At 35.2% G+C, this 17,974-nt stretch overlaps 1 protein-coding gene across 1 annotated transcript in view; it reads right to left on the reverse strand.

Moving 5' to 3' along the window:
- Positions 1-1,519: 1,519 nt before the first annotated feature.
- The window catches only part of LOC121423004 (WD repeat-containing protein on Y chromosome-like), a 28,390-nt gene continuing 11,935 nt past the window's right edge, over positions 1,520-17,974 (reverse strand). Inside the window, exons 5-22 of the mRNA XM_041618275.1 lie at positions 17,466-17,697; positions 16,984-17,030; positions 16,444-16,581; positions 15,691-15,879; positions 14,861-15,052; positions 14,246-14,365; positions 13,461-13,598; positions 12,577-12,741; positions 11,964-12,116; positions 10,955-11,139; positions 10,008-10,163; positions 8,283-8,425; positions 7,472-7,623; positions 6,924-7,141; positions 5,818-5,876; positions 4,593-5,449; positions 3,998-4,144; positions 1,520-3,241 (exon numbers count right to left, since the gene is read on the reverse strand). Of these exons, the coding sequence (XP_041474209.1) occupies positions 2,987-3,241; positions 3,998-4,144; positions 4,593-5,449; positions 5,818-5,876; positions 6,924-7,141; positions 7,472-7,623; positions 8,283-8,425; positions 10,008-10,163; positions 10,955-11,139; positions 11,964-12,116; positions 12,577-12,741; positions 13,461-13,598; positions 14,246-14,365; positions 14,861-15,052; positions 15,691-15,879; positions 16,444-16,581; positions 16,984-17,030; positions 17,466-17,697 (3,546 nt within the window). The 3' untranslated portion in view covers positions 1,520-2,986. The remainder of the gene's footprint in view (positions 3,242-3,997; positions 4,145-4,592; positions 5,450-5,817; positions 5,877-6,923; positions 7,142-7,471; positions 7,624-8,282; positions 8,426-10,007; positions 10,164-10,954; positions 11,140-11,963; positions 12,117-12,576; positions 12,742-13,460; positions 13,599-14,245; positions 14,366-14,860; positions 15,053-15,690; positions 15,880-16,443; positions 16,582-16,983; positions 17,031-17,465; positions 17,698-17,974) is intronic.

Genomic DNA, 17,974 nt, shown 5'->3' on the forward strand with positions numbered 1-17,974 from the left:
AGCTGGATTCATTGATGTAGCATTTTTAGAGTTGATTTCTAGTTTCTTTTCACTATTGTGTGGTCAGCAAATTATAATAACCTCCACAAGAAAGTTGAATTACGATGTGAAGGTCAAGTTCACACAAACAAAATATTGATTCAAATGATCTTGGCAAAACGAGCATTACACTGAAAATTTCACCAAAATCAGATATGAAATGAGAAAGGTGTGACATTTCAATTTCACAAAACAGTTGTGGCGATGTTCATGTGAGGGAGCCAATCACATAACCCACTCATTGTTTCTCTTATATTTGATATGAAAACTTCTTCTTTCGTCATAATGTGAAACAAAATCTGATTCATGCTTTAATATGTGGCATTGATGTTCTTGTAATTGTCTGCAAAACAGGAAATATTGCAAATTCACTCATAAAAAAACAATACATAAACAAATCAAAGAAACAAAAGTTGAGATGTTAAATATTTTAATGTTAGAGTTTACAAAGAGATTGCACTTAAAATGAGATTGTCATGTAACTGACTATACTATCAAACTTTACAAAGATGATAAAATGTCTTTTTTTCTTCAATAATTTGTCATCCTGCTAAGTGTTGTTGCTTGATTTTATGTACATACATGTAACGCCAACAGCCTCTTTTTTACAGAAATTAGAAACAAAAGGGAGAAAGAATTATATATACCGGTATATATATATATATATAAATATATATATTTTAGTCTTTACATGAACAGGCATAAATGTGCCTTTTCAGTCAGGATAAATGTACATCAACCATTGAAATACATGTATTTTTCATCCTTTGGATTTTGTATTCCTTTTAGCATTTTGCTTATAATACCATACCCACCCCTATCCAACCTTGTTGACAGACAGACTTATTAACTTTTTTTAAATAGCAATTTCCTATGAAAATGATATTTTTTTCAAAAAATGTTCCCGGACTGACTGTGCCATGCTTACATCCATCCATAACAAACAATTAGGATTTCGCTAAAGTCACCAAATGTCATTGAAATTTCAAAATAAGGTTATGGCTAAACAACATTGTTAGCAAAATTACTTTTTCTCTGTGGTGAAAGTTTTTGTGGAACTTCTGGAATGCGTTCCAGTCCATTGATTAATCTGTGAGGAACTAAACAGTTGAACAATCCTCAAAATCTTTACTTAAAGATAGGGTGTATATCTCTTTCACATTCCTTCCTTTGGATGTGTTTGAACTGATTGTTAATAGATCGATTTAATGTGATGTGATGAAATCATCCAGTATTGTTATGACAGGGAGGAATCCAAACCAAACATAAATGCAAAATGAAATGAGTAGATAAATTCGTAACAAAGATAGCCCGGTACTTGTCATTATGGTCATTTTCTCTGAGGAAGGCTAATACCTTGGTCACATTTGCTCTACGGCGGCCATACGGCGAGTTGAAACAGTTTTATTTATTTTATTCAAACCACCTAGATGTAGCTGGTACCAAAAAAAAAATTTTAAACGGCTGTTTTCGACTTGCCATACGGCCGCCGTAGAACAAATGTGACCAAGTTATAAATGATTCAGTTAAAAATTTTGTATTGGTAATTTTCCAATATTGTTAGCATTTGCATGATATTTCACTTTGTGTGAAATGATATTCATAAATATAGTGAAATGAATAATAAATATAAAAAAGTAATGATACAAATATTAATGATCCCATATCATATCTTTTCTCATAAAAAAGTTTGGCAAATCTATTCATAATTAGTAAGACATCAATCATTAGAGAGCATTTCAATGACAAAACACACATATATATATCAAGGTATATACCGAATAAATTAATATATATACATATTTCACAAGTTATGGTGGTTTGGCAGTAGTGCATTGCTCATATGATTGTTCAGATGTATAAATAAATAAGGTCTAGTTTAAAACTTCTTCTTTCGTTGATGAATGTGATCAGCCCCTTGAGATGACATGCTTTAGTTTTCGTGTCTTATTCCCATGAACTACTAACTCATTCCTACAACTTTGAAACCTAATCCATACAATTTAAGAACTTGCTGTAAGTTTACCAATGGTACAACTTCTAAGATTAGGAAAAGAGTTATGATAAAACACATGTCATTTCGCCTCAGAGGTTCCATAGTTAATCAGCTCACCATTTTAATCTAATAACATAAAACATAAAAATAGTGACCTAATGCTGAGCATGATAATGCCAAAAAGTTAATTACAGGAATGTCAGGATGGATACTAATTACTTTGTTAGGAATTGTACCACATTACGATAAGATTGATGTATGAAAAAAGCGCTTTCATGACCATAGTGAAATACAGTGATATAAAATGTAGACCACAAACAAACTAAGTTTTTTCACCTTCAAAATCATTTATAATGATTATAAAATATGAGAAATTGATGTTTTCCTTTTCCATAGAAATTTTGAAATATATATGTATTCAGTTGTTTTCATGTAGAAAGGCAAGTTCTTCAAAAAAATTCTAAACAAGATCTACAATACTTAATCACACTTTATAACCATATAAATTTTATATCATATTTTTCAATTCATTGAAAATAAGACATGACTATACAAACTTTTGATCATATCAGAAGATGCAAATTTTCTTGAAAATAATTATTTGCCATGAATTTTACTTTCTCATGCTAAATGCATTTTTAACTTTGCAAACTTTAATTGATTTGAAGGCACTTTTAGTTAGAAATAGCTTAAACTATTAAACTGTTGACAAAATATTGAAATGTGCAAAGAATCTTTTTCGAATTAAATATCAGACGAGTTGCAAATACAAGCTGTACAAGGGGTAAAGGGAAAGTCAGATTTCCATCTTAATTTGTTTACATAAGTTCGTAAACAATTTCACATTTTGAAAGTAAAGTTTCATTTAAGTAAACAAATTGAATGCATTTTTAAATTGGTCACAATTTTTATGCAAAACACATTTTTGCTTTAACTTTTAGGGACTAATGATTATTTCTTTCCCTGGCTTCCGGTGAGTGCATTGGGCAGGGGCTCCAACTGTGTCGCTCTCCGAACGGCTGCAATTGCACCCTCCATTGCACCGCCATTCTCTCCCCCATATGTTGACCTATCGCTCTTAAACTCAAGCTGAAGAGGGGTCAAGGTCAACTTCTCAAGGTCAGTTTCGTTGGTACATGAGACACCCCGTTGTTTCATTCGTTGGGTCATCGGTAGTGTGGACGGGAACTCGACAGCCTTGGTGGACTGTATGGAACAGAGGAAACAAAATCATCAAGCTTTAATAATGAATTAACATGTTGGGTTTTACACTTCTTTTTTCTTTCTTCCCCTGCCCCACTTTATCTCCATATTTATTTTGTTTAACTTCTGTCTTTTCTGAATAGTTTTTTAAAACAGTGGACCCGGGGGGGCCACTTACATTGATGAGTGGATACCATACGCGACCAAAAAAACACGTAAAAAGGATGTCTTTTTTCACGATAGGGCACGTTACGTACGTATCGTGATAAGGGTGTCAAAAACACAAAAATAATGAAAAAAAGGGTATCTATTTCGCTAGGAAAATTACGTGTTTAGGGTCGAATTTGCGGGGATGATTAAACAAAATTAAAATGTTTTGTAAAGGATGTCCTTTTTGCCCCAACACTTTGTGTTTAGAGTCCGATTTGCGCGAGGTGTAGAAGGTGGGGTCGTACAAAACCAAATAAGGTAAAGCCGACGAAAGAAGGACCCGTAACAATAAAACATTCCTGTACTTGTTTAGGGGTTCATTTCAGGGAATATTTGCCAAGAGTATCGTTTTGTTTCCAATACTTGTTAAGGGTAGGGTTTCACACGCCAATACTTGTTAAGGGGTGCATTTTCAGAATATGGAAATTACGTGTTTAGGGTGCTTTTCGAGATCCCATGGTCGCGCATAGTATCCACTCGTGAATGGAAGTGGCCCCCCGGGCAGTGGACATGAAAAGAAAGAAAGAGGTTTCCAACTTGTCATATTACCTGAGTTGCAAGGGCTTGGAAAGGAGCACATATCTTTCCAAATCTTGATACCCTGGTAACATCGATGTCCCCAAACCTCTGACGTCTTTCTGAACGACTGTTGGTTATACGAGCCAGACCTTCGTCAACATGCCGACCCAGTAGACTCTATGGACGAATCAGAGATTATGAAATTTTTTATTAATGGAGAGATTAATCCATTGCACTGACATAATATCACCAAATATTATTTTGGAGACAAATATTCAAAATTACTTAGTTTAGTGTTGGTACAAGGTTTAAAATGACAATGCAACTCTACACTGTATGATTATATTTTCGAATTTAATTGTGCAATTGCAGGGATCATTTGTCAGCTACGCCACTGACTTGCAAATATACTTTATCGGTACAATGATATCAGATTTAAATTCTATGGTGTGGATGGGATGACTTCTTTAATGTATGAGAGCTGATGATTTTGGAACAAAACCTTGAATAATGGCAACATATCCTTGCAAATCAGTTATTTCATGAAATTGAATTTGAAGAGATTCTAAATTTTGCTAATATAATATTTTTGGTTCATTTTGAAATTGAATTTCATATTTCTTACTGTATTTGATCTTGAGCCCAGTCTTATATCCTCAAGGTTTCCTGTGTTGCTTGACCCAGAACTGGATACACTCCTTGATCCTTGACTTCCGGTCCTACGTACTCTATCGTCGTCAGGTTGCGTTACCGTCCCTTTCCGTTGTTTGATTGGCCCATTGTTACCCTTGCTGCCCTCTGATTGGTCAGATTGACTGCAACTTCTCACCGTCCCATCAACATTTGATTTCTTTCTGGCACCATCTTTGTTTTTGATTTGTTCGGAACCAGTATCAGTCTCTTCGGGTAGTGCGTCAAGTGATTTCGAGATTGGAGGGAGAGGATGAGCCGTCTGTGTCACGGTAGACCCTGAGGAACTTTCAGAAGTACGAGCCACTCGAGATATTGAAGAAAGGGCACTTTGATCCCGTTGTGTTGCAAAGAAACCCGATTTTGCTTCTGGCGCTGAAGCAGAAACAAGTAATTTTGCAATGGCAGGCATGCTACCTATCTCAGTCTTGCTAGTTCCACGGTTTTCCCCTGATCCCGGTTTGGAATTTGTATGTTGTTTAATCACCGGAATCTGAACGGGACTGCTGCTGTGACCAGACACATTCGCATTTCCTACCAGGCTAGTATTCAAGTTCACATCAAGAAGAGAAAGCTCCCCGCTCTTTCGGCTGTTTTCCGAGCTGCTTGACTTTCCAGCGCTTGACCCTCTTGATCGTCTGCTCTGTATCGGCTTGGATCCTGGTAGCATAGCAAGGTTCTCCTTGGTAAGTTCAGTGTTACCAGTGTTGTCTTCTGGTGGTAGGGTGATGTCTTCTACCTTCACATCTCCATCGTCAAAGACATCATCTTCCTCTTCGCCTTCTGAGACCACTGCCATTAAAAATGTAACACACTAACTTCGCTCATTAACTCTTCAAAAATCGTGGTCCCCAGCCCTATCAAGTATGCAATTAGGTTTGTATTTGACTTGAATTGTCTAATTTATTCACTTCTTGAGTTTGTACATTAGGTTTCTGCTTCAAGATGCCAGTGGCTTACACGCGATCCCTTCCACATTTCTCATGATAATTTATATAATGTTTTTCTTTTCTTTCCTGTGTAAGATTTTCTAATGGAAAGTGGGTGATAAACTTGAATTAAACTGAATTAAATAAGAAGTATAAGTTTTATAAGGAAAACAAGAAAGTATTTGTCATAAATTTTATTTGTATCTGTCAATTAGAACACATGTATCATACCTCTCTCAAAGATACTATCCTTCTTTTTGGGAGGCGGCTTATCCTCTGTCCAAGGATCTCTGAAAAGAAAAGGAGTATATAAAAGAAAGAAAAATAAAGGATAAGTGAAATTTAACGGTTTGTGAATGGATACAATGTTGTCAGTAGGATGGAGGATGTGTTGGATTAATAATAGTGCTTTTCAGGCAACAATTATCTAGTTGCCTGTTCAATGTATTGTTACCGAACACTTTCTTAACACTTTCAGAGCTCATTTGTGAGGTACATATATCATACTAATCATGCACGCAATCATTTCTACAACTGTTTAAAGGAATTTCAAACACATTGTTACTACTATCCTTATCGGGTCACTTTTTTTCTTGATCATGCATATACAAACTCTTTAAACTCATTGTGTGCACTTTATGGTGACACATTCACAGCTTTATAGTATGTTACACATTCTAGCACATTTTTGCACCTTTAGCTCCAGTGTTTCTTTGTGTGATTACCAAGTAATACACAATGTCCAAAAATAACAACTGTGATTCATTACTGAAACATGGTTTTGGATTAATCCTATGTGGTGATATAATTACAGTGTGAACACTGTGACACAGTCAGCCATGATGTATTAAAGTGTCACACACTGTGACACTGTAACATTATACCACAGTGTCACACACTGGTGACACAGTAACATATCTCAGTGTCACACACTGGTGACACAGTAATATATCGCATTGTTGCACACTGGTGACACAGTCAGTAACATATCACAGTGTTGCATACTGGTGACACAGTACCATAATATCACAGTGTTGCACACTGGTGACACAATCAGTAACATTATATCACAGTGTCACACACTGGGGACACTGTCAGTAACATTTTACCACAGTGTCACACACTGGTGACACAGTAACATTATATCGCATTGTCACACACTGATGACACAGTCAGCAACACTGTGTTAGTTTCCCAAACTGGTTTGGATACATTGTGTCACAGCATCCTGCACTGTGCAACCATTGAAATCATCAATTTTTTTCTCATCATCGCCTCTGTGGAAAGATATTTGCTCACCACGTACCGATATTTCAGATTCTTGAAACCATACTCACTTTGGATGCTGATATGTATTGGGATTCATCAAATCCCAGTTCATGCTCTGGCCAAAGGTTCCAACAAAATGACCTTCAAGTGTCCACAGTCTTGCTGTGAAGTCAGTGGAGGCGGTCAGTAAGAACTGTCCACAGTGATGATCAATGTATTCCACACTGACCACAGTAGAATCGTGTGCCTTCCAGCTTTTTATCAAGGGTGGTCGGCTGTTGTCCTCCTGCAAATTCAAATTTAGGCAGAAATCAAGAAAAGTAACATTTGTGTGTAGTTGACAGATAATGTGTGGATTCAGTTTGATATGTGGACCAACTTCATTGGTGAAATGTGTTTCAAGAATTCATATTCCTTTACACAATTACTCTGAATTCTATTTAAAAAAAATATCTCCTGTATTACTGGAAGAATGGTTTTAAATGTTCTGATATTCTTCAAAATTCTCTTCTTTGATGTTATTTGAAGAAAAGGTGCTCCCGCGTAGGGCCTAGTTATTATTCTAGAAATTTCTTATTATAAGAATATGATCATAGCCACAAGGAAATACACTTACAATGTTGGTAGGGTAGATACAGTGGTTTGAAATACCCCATATATACACATGACCCATGGTATCACCAGATATGAGCAGTGAATTGTCAGCGTTGGTGCTCAGAGCTAGTACAGATTCATCTTCTTCCGCAGAATCACTCGAATAAAACGAACCTATTGATTAAAAAGAAGAAGAAAGAATTGCATTCAAATTCATATGCTTCAATTTTCATACATTTTGTTGCAGAAAAATTCACTATCTAGAATCAAGGATGAATCCCTATTGTATGTTTGACATTCTGTCAATTACTTGATTTAAAAGACATAATGACGGTCTATTTGTCTCTGCTGTGGATTAGTCTAGGATTTGTTCTGGTTTAGTTGTTATGATGAATGGCCATGCATTATGTTTGTGAGAAAAATTAGTTCACTTTAAATGAAAATTTTAGGTGTGTTTTTGGTGAGCAGGGAAAGATTGTGGTAGATGATATTAAGAAATATCTGTTAGATAAAAAGCATAAGATTCGTTAGGAGACATCTATTTTACTAAGAGGTAAATACTAGCTGGAGTTAGACCATCCCACCGCTGCCACCATAATAGGACCGGACGTCATTGATACACTGTGTGGTTTCAAACAACACCTTCACCAAATTTAAACACCAAAACTGAAACCAAGTTTTATATTTATAACCTGATAATTGGATGCACCCCATATTTATTTAGAACCAATAATATGGAGCAGATATCCGATTACAATACAAATTCTATACTGAAACATATCATTTAAAACTCAGGGGAGTAACATCTTCCAAGTCAATTTTTGTAGTCTTACCTCTGTGATGTCTCTTTTGACCATAGATAGCCCAGAAGTGTAGGTGTCCGGCCTCACTTGAAACCAGCACAGCACTGTCGGACATACCACCAGATAACCGGGATGAAAGAAACAACAGTTTCTCCACGGGGGGTTGTGAAAACCTAAAGAAAACAATACGAATTAACTGACCATTAAAATATCAGATATAGGCCTATAACGATCCTGAAAGAAGGCGCACTTATATGCTTATGCATGTTCTTTCAAATTTCTCACCCGAGTTTATATTTGACTAATCAAGTCTAGAGTAAAATGATTTGGACAATTCCATATACATCTAAACCCCATATACACATTTCATCCTGAAATGTTATGTCTTCACATTAAGAATCATATAAAAAAGATATGGTATAACAACATTGGTTCATGAAGTAAAACAAACAAGTGGAATGCCTCTGGCCATCTCACCTGCATCACGCGATTCAACATAGCAGCATTGCTGATTTTGAAAACTACTATAACTCGCACAGGATGTTCAGTGATACTTGATTACTCTTATGTCCAAGTTTTATGAACTAGACCAATATACTTTCAAAGTTATGATGGTAATTCAACAAATACCCCCAATTCGGCCAAAGTTCATTGACCCTAAATGACCTTTGACCTTGATCATGTGACCTGAAACTTGCACAGGATGTTCAGTGATACTTGATTACTATTATGTCCAAGTTTCATGAATCAGATCCAAAAACTTTTAAAGTATTGATCAACAGATACCCCCAATCGGCCAAAGTTCATTGACCCTAAATGACCTTTGACCTTGGTCATGTGACATGAAACTCATGCAGGATGTTTGGTGATACATGATTGACCTTATGTCCAAGTTTAATGAACTAGGTCCATATATTTTCTAAGTTATGATGACATTTCAAAAACTTAACCTCAGGTTAAGATTTTTATGTTGATTCCCCCAACATGGTCTAAGTTCATTGACCCTAAATGACCTTTGACCTTAGTCATGTGACATGAAACTATAATAGGATGTTCAGTAATACTTGATTAACCTTATGGCCAAGTTTCATGAACTAGGTCCATATACTTTCTAAGTTATGATGTCATTTCAAAAACTTAACCTCAGGTTAAGATTTGATGTTGACGCCGCCGCCGCCGTCGCCGTCGGAAAAGCGGCGCCTATAATCTCACTCTGCTATGCAGGTGACACAAAAAGGAGAAAATGGGAGTCAGATGTAGGAAAGTGCTGATTATATTATGGAAATGTCCATAATATTATGGTCTACTTAGTATGAAAGCCGTTCTGTATTTCAAACTGTGCAAATGTTTAGTTCATATATTTTCATTATTCTTAGGTAACCATGGATGATGAAGAACTTAAAATTGGCCATGTTGAAGTATAAAGTTGAACAGGTTTATGTTTATAAGAAAAAATATTTGACAAAGGTAAAACTTGCCATCATTTAAATGTTCAATGATTTCACACATATTCTTGTATTTTTCCAAGAACGAATTTGGACAGTTTTCATAAAATTCTTTCAAATGCTTACCTGCCATGAGAATAACACGATTGAGGTTGTTGTTTTTGCCTTTGAAAGGATAAGAGATATTTAGAGACATTTAGGAATGATCTCAAGAAATTGTTTCTCATTTTGAAAAAAGCAATACATTACACACCATGAAAAGCGGCGGAAAGAGTGCATAAGCCAAACATATTTGAAAGTAGTACTTTACCCTTCTGGTTGCTTGTGATTCCTTCTGTGTCTTGAGTTGGGTCTAGATCTGACCTTTGACCTTTCTTCAGGGGTCAAATCCATGTCAAGGACCTTCTTCTTCATAGCAAGCACATTGACACCAAGCAAACTGAGCACAGCTTTCAACCTCTGGCTTCTAAGGCGTGCATTGAGAGGGAAAAGAGATAACGGTGCTTACAGAAAGACGGACAGACAGGCATAAACATAAGTGGAAATGCAAGCAGAAACTAAAAAATAAAAAAAAACACTGTTTTAATATTACCAACAACGAGTTTGATATAGTTCCCTACTTAGATAAAAAGAATCAAGTGACAAGAGACTGAAATCAATTTAATTTCATGATTCATATTTTATGTTCTTCTTTCTGGCAAAATTTTGGAGAAAAATACTTGCTCCATGAGACGTAACTGGCTTAACGATCTTGCCGTTACACTGGCAACTATTTAGACCGATACACATTTAGCCAATTTCAAAGAAATTAGATTTTGTCACTTGCATCTCTTTGTAAAAGTAAGAAAAATATAGAAGAAGAAGGGAATACAACTGTAGTATGTGTTCAAGAAATACAGGCTGAGAAAAAAAGACAGATAAAGATGGACACAGGATGAGCTTAGGCCAAAACATAGATGCCGCAGGCTTAACTCGTAACATGCAGTCAAATAAAGTTTCAGAATATCAGAGAAATTCATTCAACAAAGTGAGAGCTTTTGAAAGGAATTGCAGTGCAAAATTTCAACAACAAAAAAGACAGACCAAATAAATATGAATAGCAATTTCATCTTAATAATAAACTGTCCCTCTCGGTTTTGCCGCGTTCCTGAGAGCTCCCCAATACATTAAAAGAATTGGAGGTGGATCCAAGGTTTACAGCCAGACTCTGATAATTCTCATGACTTAAGAACGAACAGACATAGAGCTCTGACTTACATGATAGTAGGCTGCCCTCTACGGAGTCTGACTGATATTTTCTGTGTCTCCAGACTCCAGATGAGGATCTCACCATCAAAGCTTGCCGTTGCTAGGAGACTAGGGGGACTGTAATCGAACGCTAAGATGTCATCTTTGTGAACCTGACCACCTTTCCAGTTGGTGTTTGCTTTCAAAAAGCTCGTCTGAAAAGAGGAATGATACACAATGATAAGTCACTCATAATATATATTGCATAATTTTCTCCTCACAAAAGATATGATTCATGATTTTCATCACACATATGATATATTTTGTGATTTTCATCACACACATGATACATGCCATGTTCTTTGTCACGTTAATGATATATTTCTTTTTTCGTCATGCATATGATATAGACATGGTTTCCATCACACCCTACATATTTCAGGATTTTAGTCACGCACATCTTATGGCATACATAATTTTTTTCATGCCTATGTCAGAAACTGGGTATATTTCGTGATTTTCGTCTCACACACGATGCATGCCATGTTCTTTGTCACGTAAATGATATATTTCATTATTTTTGTCACACATATCATATAGACATGGTTTTTGTCACACCTTTCATATTTCAGGACTTTCGTCACACATATCTTATGGCTCATATAATATACTTCACGACTCACGTCAGAAACAGAGTATATTTTGTGATATTCATCACACACATGATACATGTCATGTTCTTTGTCACGTAAATGATATATTTCATTATTTTTATCACACATAATATATAGACATAGTTTTCGTCAATAATATTTCAGGACTTTCGTCACACATATCTTATGGCTTACACAATAATTCTCATGCCTTCGTCAGAAACGGGCTATATTTTGTGATTTTTGTCACACACATGATATATGTCATGATCTGATCGTCACAGATGAAATATTTCATTATTTGTGCCATACATATCATACATGTATACTTCATAAATGACCCATTTCATGACAATGTCACACACATGCAACCTTTCCTGACTTACGTCACAATCCCCATCCTGGTATTGGACTATCTTCCTACTCCATCCGACGCTGAGGAAACCTTTCTTCTTCCCGACTGAGATGAGTCCGGTGATCTCATCATCTCCTACACTCTCACATTCATGAATGCTGTGGCCGTTCTGGAAACTCCAAACCTTTGTAGTTCACAAAAAATAAAGATACAGGTTTCGCGTAAAAATAAACTTACAACACAAACTATAAATAAAAAAAATTACTTTTTAAAGACTGTTATATTCTTATGAGTTTCTGAGGGTTCAGACTGTCTCCTCATCACCTATCTATCTATCTATCCATCTATCCATCTATCTTTCTATCTATCTATCTATCTATCTATCTATCTACATACCTATCTATCTACTTACCTATCTATTTATCTATCTATCCATCTATCCATCTATATTTCTATCTATCTATCTATCTACATACCTATCTATCTACCTACCTATCTATTTATCTATCTATCTATCTATCTATCTATCTGTCTGTCTGTCTGTCTGTCTGTCTATCTATCTATTTATTTCTCTCTATCTAATTCATTTTTTATCATATCTTATTGTATATCACGTTTTGTTTTAAGATGATGTGTATCTTTACCTTTATCGTTCCATTTCTAGCTCCTGAGTACAATTTCCTTCCCGTGGTGCTAATGGTGAGACACGTGATCTCTTCATTCCCATGAGCCTCTGGGATAGTGAAAGATTTGGCGCCAGTCTCCACGTTCCATATTGAAATGGAGGAGTCGTCTGCTGCTGTGGCAACCTAAAATTAAGATGAATGGCAGAGGAGTATACAGGTGTTTTAAAAATATATTTTCAACTTTGAAATGTGTAGATGTCAACAATATTTCTATTCCATAATAAACTTTAAGTGAAATATGAATTTAAACAAAACACCTAGGTCTATTAATCTATACATAAGGAGACCGATTATTATATCAAATAAGATGAAATCGATTGGGGAGTGAATACAATAAAATAATTGGCATAAATTGTATCAAAGAATTCCAAGCATTTCACTTTACAGTCATTTTTTTAAGTTAAGTTTTGTGATATCAACCGTGCACTACTGAATCTTTTTAAATACCCATAAGCGATACACAAGGACCAGCCACTATGACGCCGACGGCTTGAGATGATTGGTTGATAGGAAAATGGAAAAGATGACGTAATCTTAAGAGAAGAAGAGCATTCATGTTTTAATATATGACATATATGTTGGCACCGTTTTGAAATGAACGAAAACCAGGGGCGGCATGAAGCTATTTTGGTAAGGAGGTAAAATGGCGGAGAGAGGCAGGGGAGCTCCCTATTGACGTCCTTTGTTCTCAATTAAATAATAGGGGTGCGACCGGCATCTCCATTTCTCTGATACTCTCCGTATTACTTCTTTTTTTTACTCCCTTTTTAATAAATCCACCTATAGTCTAACCCCTGACGATATTAAAAATTTAGAAGTAAATTATCTTGATAATCTCTCACCATTTTGAAGAATGAGTTGTAAACTGTACAGCATAGTTGAGTTTCATGTGTGACTGGTATTCGTCTCTCTAAGGCATTGTTACGTCCCAGGCTCAGAAGGGCGATATAATCAGCACATGCCGTCATCAGCTCTCGACCCTATATAAACAAACATCAATATTATTATCTGATTGTCATTGTCATGGTTTCATAACTTCCGTGAGATCATTTGTCAGAATATGTCCAATAGTTTACTTGCGTGCCCTGCCTGTATATGTGTATATTTTTTTAGATAGTTTTTTTTTCATCACAACCATAAAGATCAGTATTACTTTAAACAACTTCATATTCCATATTAGTTTATTATATCTCCAAATCCACATCTTTCTATATATACTGACTATTTTTAATAAATACAATTATTACTGTTCTGAACGTGTTCGAACAGAAACGTTACGTTAGATTATCAAATAACACGAGACAGTATCATCTTGAGTATTTTGCTCATAACCGAGTCGGTCAAATAAAAAAGTATTGCTGTAAAGACCATTCAATTCAAAATGGTTTATTTAGATAAAAAAAACTTTCATCACAGCACAGAGCCGAATTACAAAAAGTTTTTACAATATAAAAGATTGAAATCATAAGGAATAAACAAAGTGTGGCATATAACAACAAAACATAATACGATAAAACAACAAATATGGTACACAAAATGTGTTCAATATGACGTTAACATCAATCAGAATACTTTTTCAAAAGATGAAAACATTAATATTTTGTAAACTACTTTATTTCATACTTGCCTGGTATAACACCATGTTGACCATACCGAATTCTGGATTTCTGGCATTCTGCAGACAAGGAAACCTCACGCTTATGGTCTGCAGGCAGGTATATTCGTAAAGGTCCCATACTTTCACAACCTAATCATTAAATAAGAGAAATCAAACATATATCGTCTGTTAAAGATTATACTGTAGTCTAAAACAAGATAGTTTCATTGATTGCGCATAACACTTTCATGAGAACAATTTTAACTACCGCCACATACATTCATTTGTATGTTTTCTATCAATATCACATAATTCATTTTTATGATTTTTATGCTCTATTCATAATGCTATTAATGGTATTTAATGTAATTTTCATCGATGTATATACTATTTATTTTTGTAAGTTAGCGGGCATCTCCATTACATCGTTTTTCAAATTTAAAATAAAAAACATATCCAATGATTGTGATTGATATCTCTGAAAATGGATTTACTTATTTTCTGGGACGTACCGTACTGTGCATGCTTAATATTGATCAAGTTCTTAGAAATTATTTTATTAACTTGAGTACATCCGTTTCAATTTTGTTAGAGCAATGATCTAAGATATTTTTTTAATTTAGTTATAATAGGGAATTCATTTACTCCATCTTTTGCAAAGCTGTAGACGTGCTTGAATCGATCGTTGATGACGACGCCTACGACCGCCATCGTATGACCACGGAGAAAGGCGATTGGTTTATCTTGAACATACGGGTTCCAAAGTCGTACCACGTGATCAATACCACCTGTAGCGATCACGTTCATACTGCGATTATAGTCGAAACATTCCACACCCTACATAAGAAAATAATCAAAATTTAAATTGTGTGAAATTTGAAGGAAAAAAATGTAAAAAATTCAAATCGATTATATTGCCTAATCGATTATATAACTAAATACTCAGTACAAAAAAAAATCAGTTTTCACTGTACTTTGGCAAATGACTTAAAGTCTGATCAACTTGGACGATAAGGTGATATTCATGGTGGCTCTCAGAATATTAGAAGGAGGTTTCAGACTTCAATAATTTTTGCCAAAGTTGAAAAAGCAGATGAAAAATATCACTGAACAAATTAACGACACTTCATTTGTTTGTGTTGGTTTGAAGAGCATTTCGAAAGATTGACTGGAGAGCATTTTGAAGAATTGACTGTTCGGATCTGCCTTTTATATTCCTTATATTCTTTATATAATACCTAGTTCCCACTTTCACAATTCGCCCTACGATTGACACGGTGATCTTAATCGTGTAATAATCGTAATAATCGTATCAGATTAGTCGTGGCAATCGTACTGATCGCAGAAAAAATTGAATAGTTACAATTCTCACGATCAGTTACGAAAGGGCAAATCGTGGCGTTCGAAACGGATCACATGGCAGCGGGTTTTCCCAACTGATGATGATGATGATGAGTAGCTGCCAATCATTTTACCTTACTGAGTTTATAGGTGTAAGATTTTCTCTTTCCCTGTATGTCCATCATGATGAGGGGTGTCTTTCTACACCCACTTGATGAAAGGATGAAATCCTTGTCAGGGAGGTATCGAACCTTGCGGATATACTCTGTGTGCACATACGGTATGACCACATGACGAACGTACTTCTGATGTTGGCAGATGTTCTGAAAGGAATTAGTTTTGTTTCATCAATATCAAGTTTTTCAGCATGACACGAGACATATATGTCAAAATTATGTGAAAATAATTTATATAATTTTGATCAAAGTAAATGTGTTCACTTCAACCATGGACCTATTACGGTCCATGCTTCCACTAAAATGCATACAATATAGAATAAATTCAAATCAATTTAATTTAAACAATCAACAATGTATTTCGAAAGTTATAAAAAGAATTTAATGCTATCCTGAAGATGAAATATTAATTGGTCGCCTTTTCTGATATTACAGACTAACAAAAATGTTTGTTCTTTTCAAAATGTTAAATGAACGTATCTTTCGAAAAACGTTTTGCGGAATATATTATCCAAAATGTTACAAATATTACATGACATGATTTGAAGCGAAGTTGAAACAATATTGTTTAAAAGTGGAATAAATTTTAAATTGAATACTTTGCAAAGATTATCATCTACCTGTCGAGTAAAGAAGTTTTATAAAAGATGGTCGGGCAGACAAAAAGATTCGAATGTCAGTTTAATGAAAATGAAAGTAGACCATACTCACATGCATCCAGATTTTCTGAACAGTGTCTTCAGGCTTGAAGGGAGTCTCGAATATCTTCTCTTGAGGTTTTAGGAAATAGAATAGATTGATAGATCCCTTATCAGAACCCATCACCAAGATAGATTCACCAGAAGGGTTCTAGTTAAGGATGGGGGAGATAAATTAAAATTTATAATAAATACATGAAAAACTGCTGCTGGATTACATTTCATGCTATCGTCGTCGTCGTCACAACCGTCACAGCACACATTCGTCATCATCGTCACCAACATCACCATCACCACTACCACCTCCATCATCGTCATCACCACTATCATCATCATAATCATCATCCTTCTTATCATCCTCCTCCTCCTCATCATCATCACCACCACCACCATCATCATCCTTATCATCATCATCATCATCACCACCACAACCATCATCATCGTCTTCATCACCACCATCACCATCATCATCATCATCATCAACATCATCATCATCATCATCATTCTTATCATCATCAGTATAAACAGGAACAGATGCATGAGCACTAATTACCTTCTTATCATACCAATAGTCCATACACGACGGAATGTCACTTAGAGCTGTAAGGCGATAGAAAAAAAAATCTGAATAACACAGTTTTAAATATCATCATTTGGGTCACAATAATCATTTAGTTTGTAATGAAAACCTTTAGAATTTCAATGACCGTATGTAAGATCAATTAACTACCTGACTCATTGACGGAAGTCAAAAAGGAACAGTAACCAATCTTCGGCTTATAAGTTTTTCTTCTCTATTTTTCTTCTCGAATTCAAATTATCATCAAATATTAATTTCAAAATTTCGCATTCAATGCAATGAAAAGACATGTCATTAAAAAGAATTAGTTGTGTTGAGAAAGAATTTTTAAGTTAGTATGGAAAAGTTATCACAATATTAAACAATTAGTCAAGACAGGAAAGAAAAACATTTAAGCAAAGAGGTGAGAAATTTTAACGCATCTTATCTTTGTGGATATCAGTGATCTATCTTACCATAGAGATTGAATTGTTCAATGCAGGTCTTTGTGTTGACGATGTCCCAGAAGCGAATCGTTCTGCTATTTGATCCTATAGCAATCATATTGACATTGGCCATGAAGACAATATCACTGTACCATGTCTTAAAACGTCTCTTAGATCCATTCCGTGGATCCTCAGTGCCATCCTTAATCTCCAGGCACGTCTCCAAGCGAAGGTTCTCATCGAACAGACACAGTGTCCCCTCCTGAACAAATGAGTGAGTTAGTCATGTTAATAGGCCCCTTGCGTTTGTACTTCTAAGACAGTTTGATCTTTGTAACTTTGTTATTGTTAAGACGTAAACTTTAGCAATTTCGTTATTTCCACGAAGAAAGTACCAGTACTTCAATTAACCCTTTGAATTGAACTGAATTAAATAAAATTGAATCAAATTTATTTTACCTTTGATTTCAATTTAGAAATTTCCAATTAAATATAACACTAATGCTCCTGCGAATGACTATTAGTGTATTCCTAGGGAT

Source organism: Lytechinus variegatus, chromosome 10 (genome assembly GCF_018143015.1).
Source record: "Lytechinus variegatus isolate NC3 chromosome 10, Lvar_3.0, whole genome shotgun sequence".
NCBI classification, from domain to species: Eukaryota; Metazoa; Echinodermata; class Echinoidea; order Temnopleuroida; family Toxopneustidae; genus Lytechinus; species Lytechinus variegatus.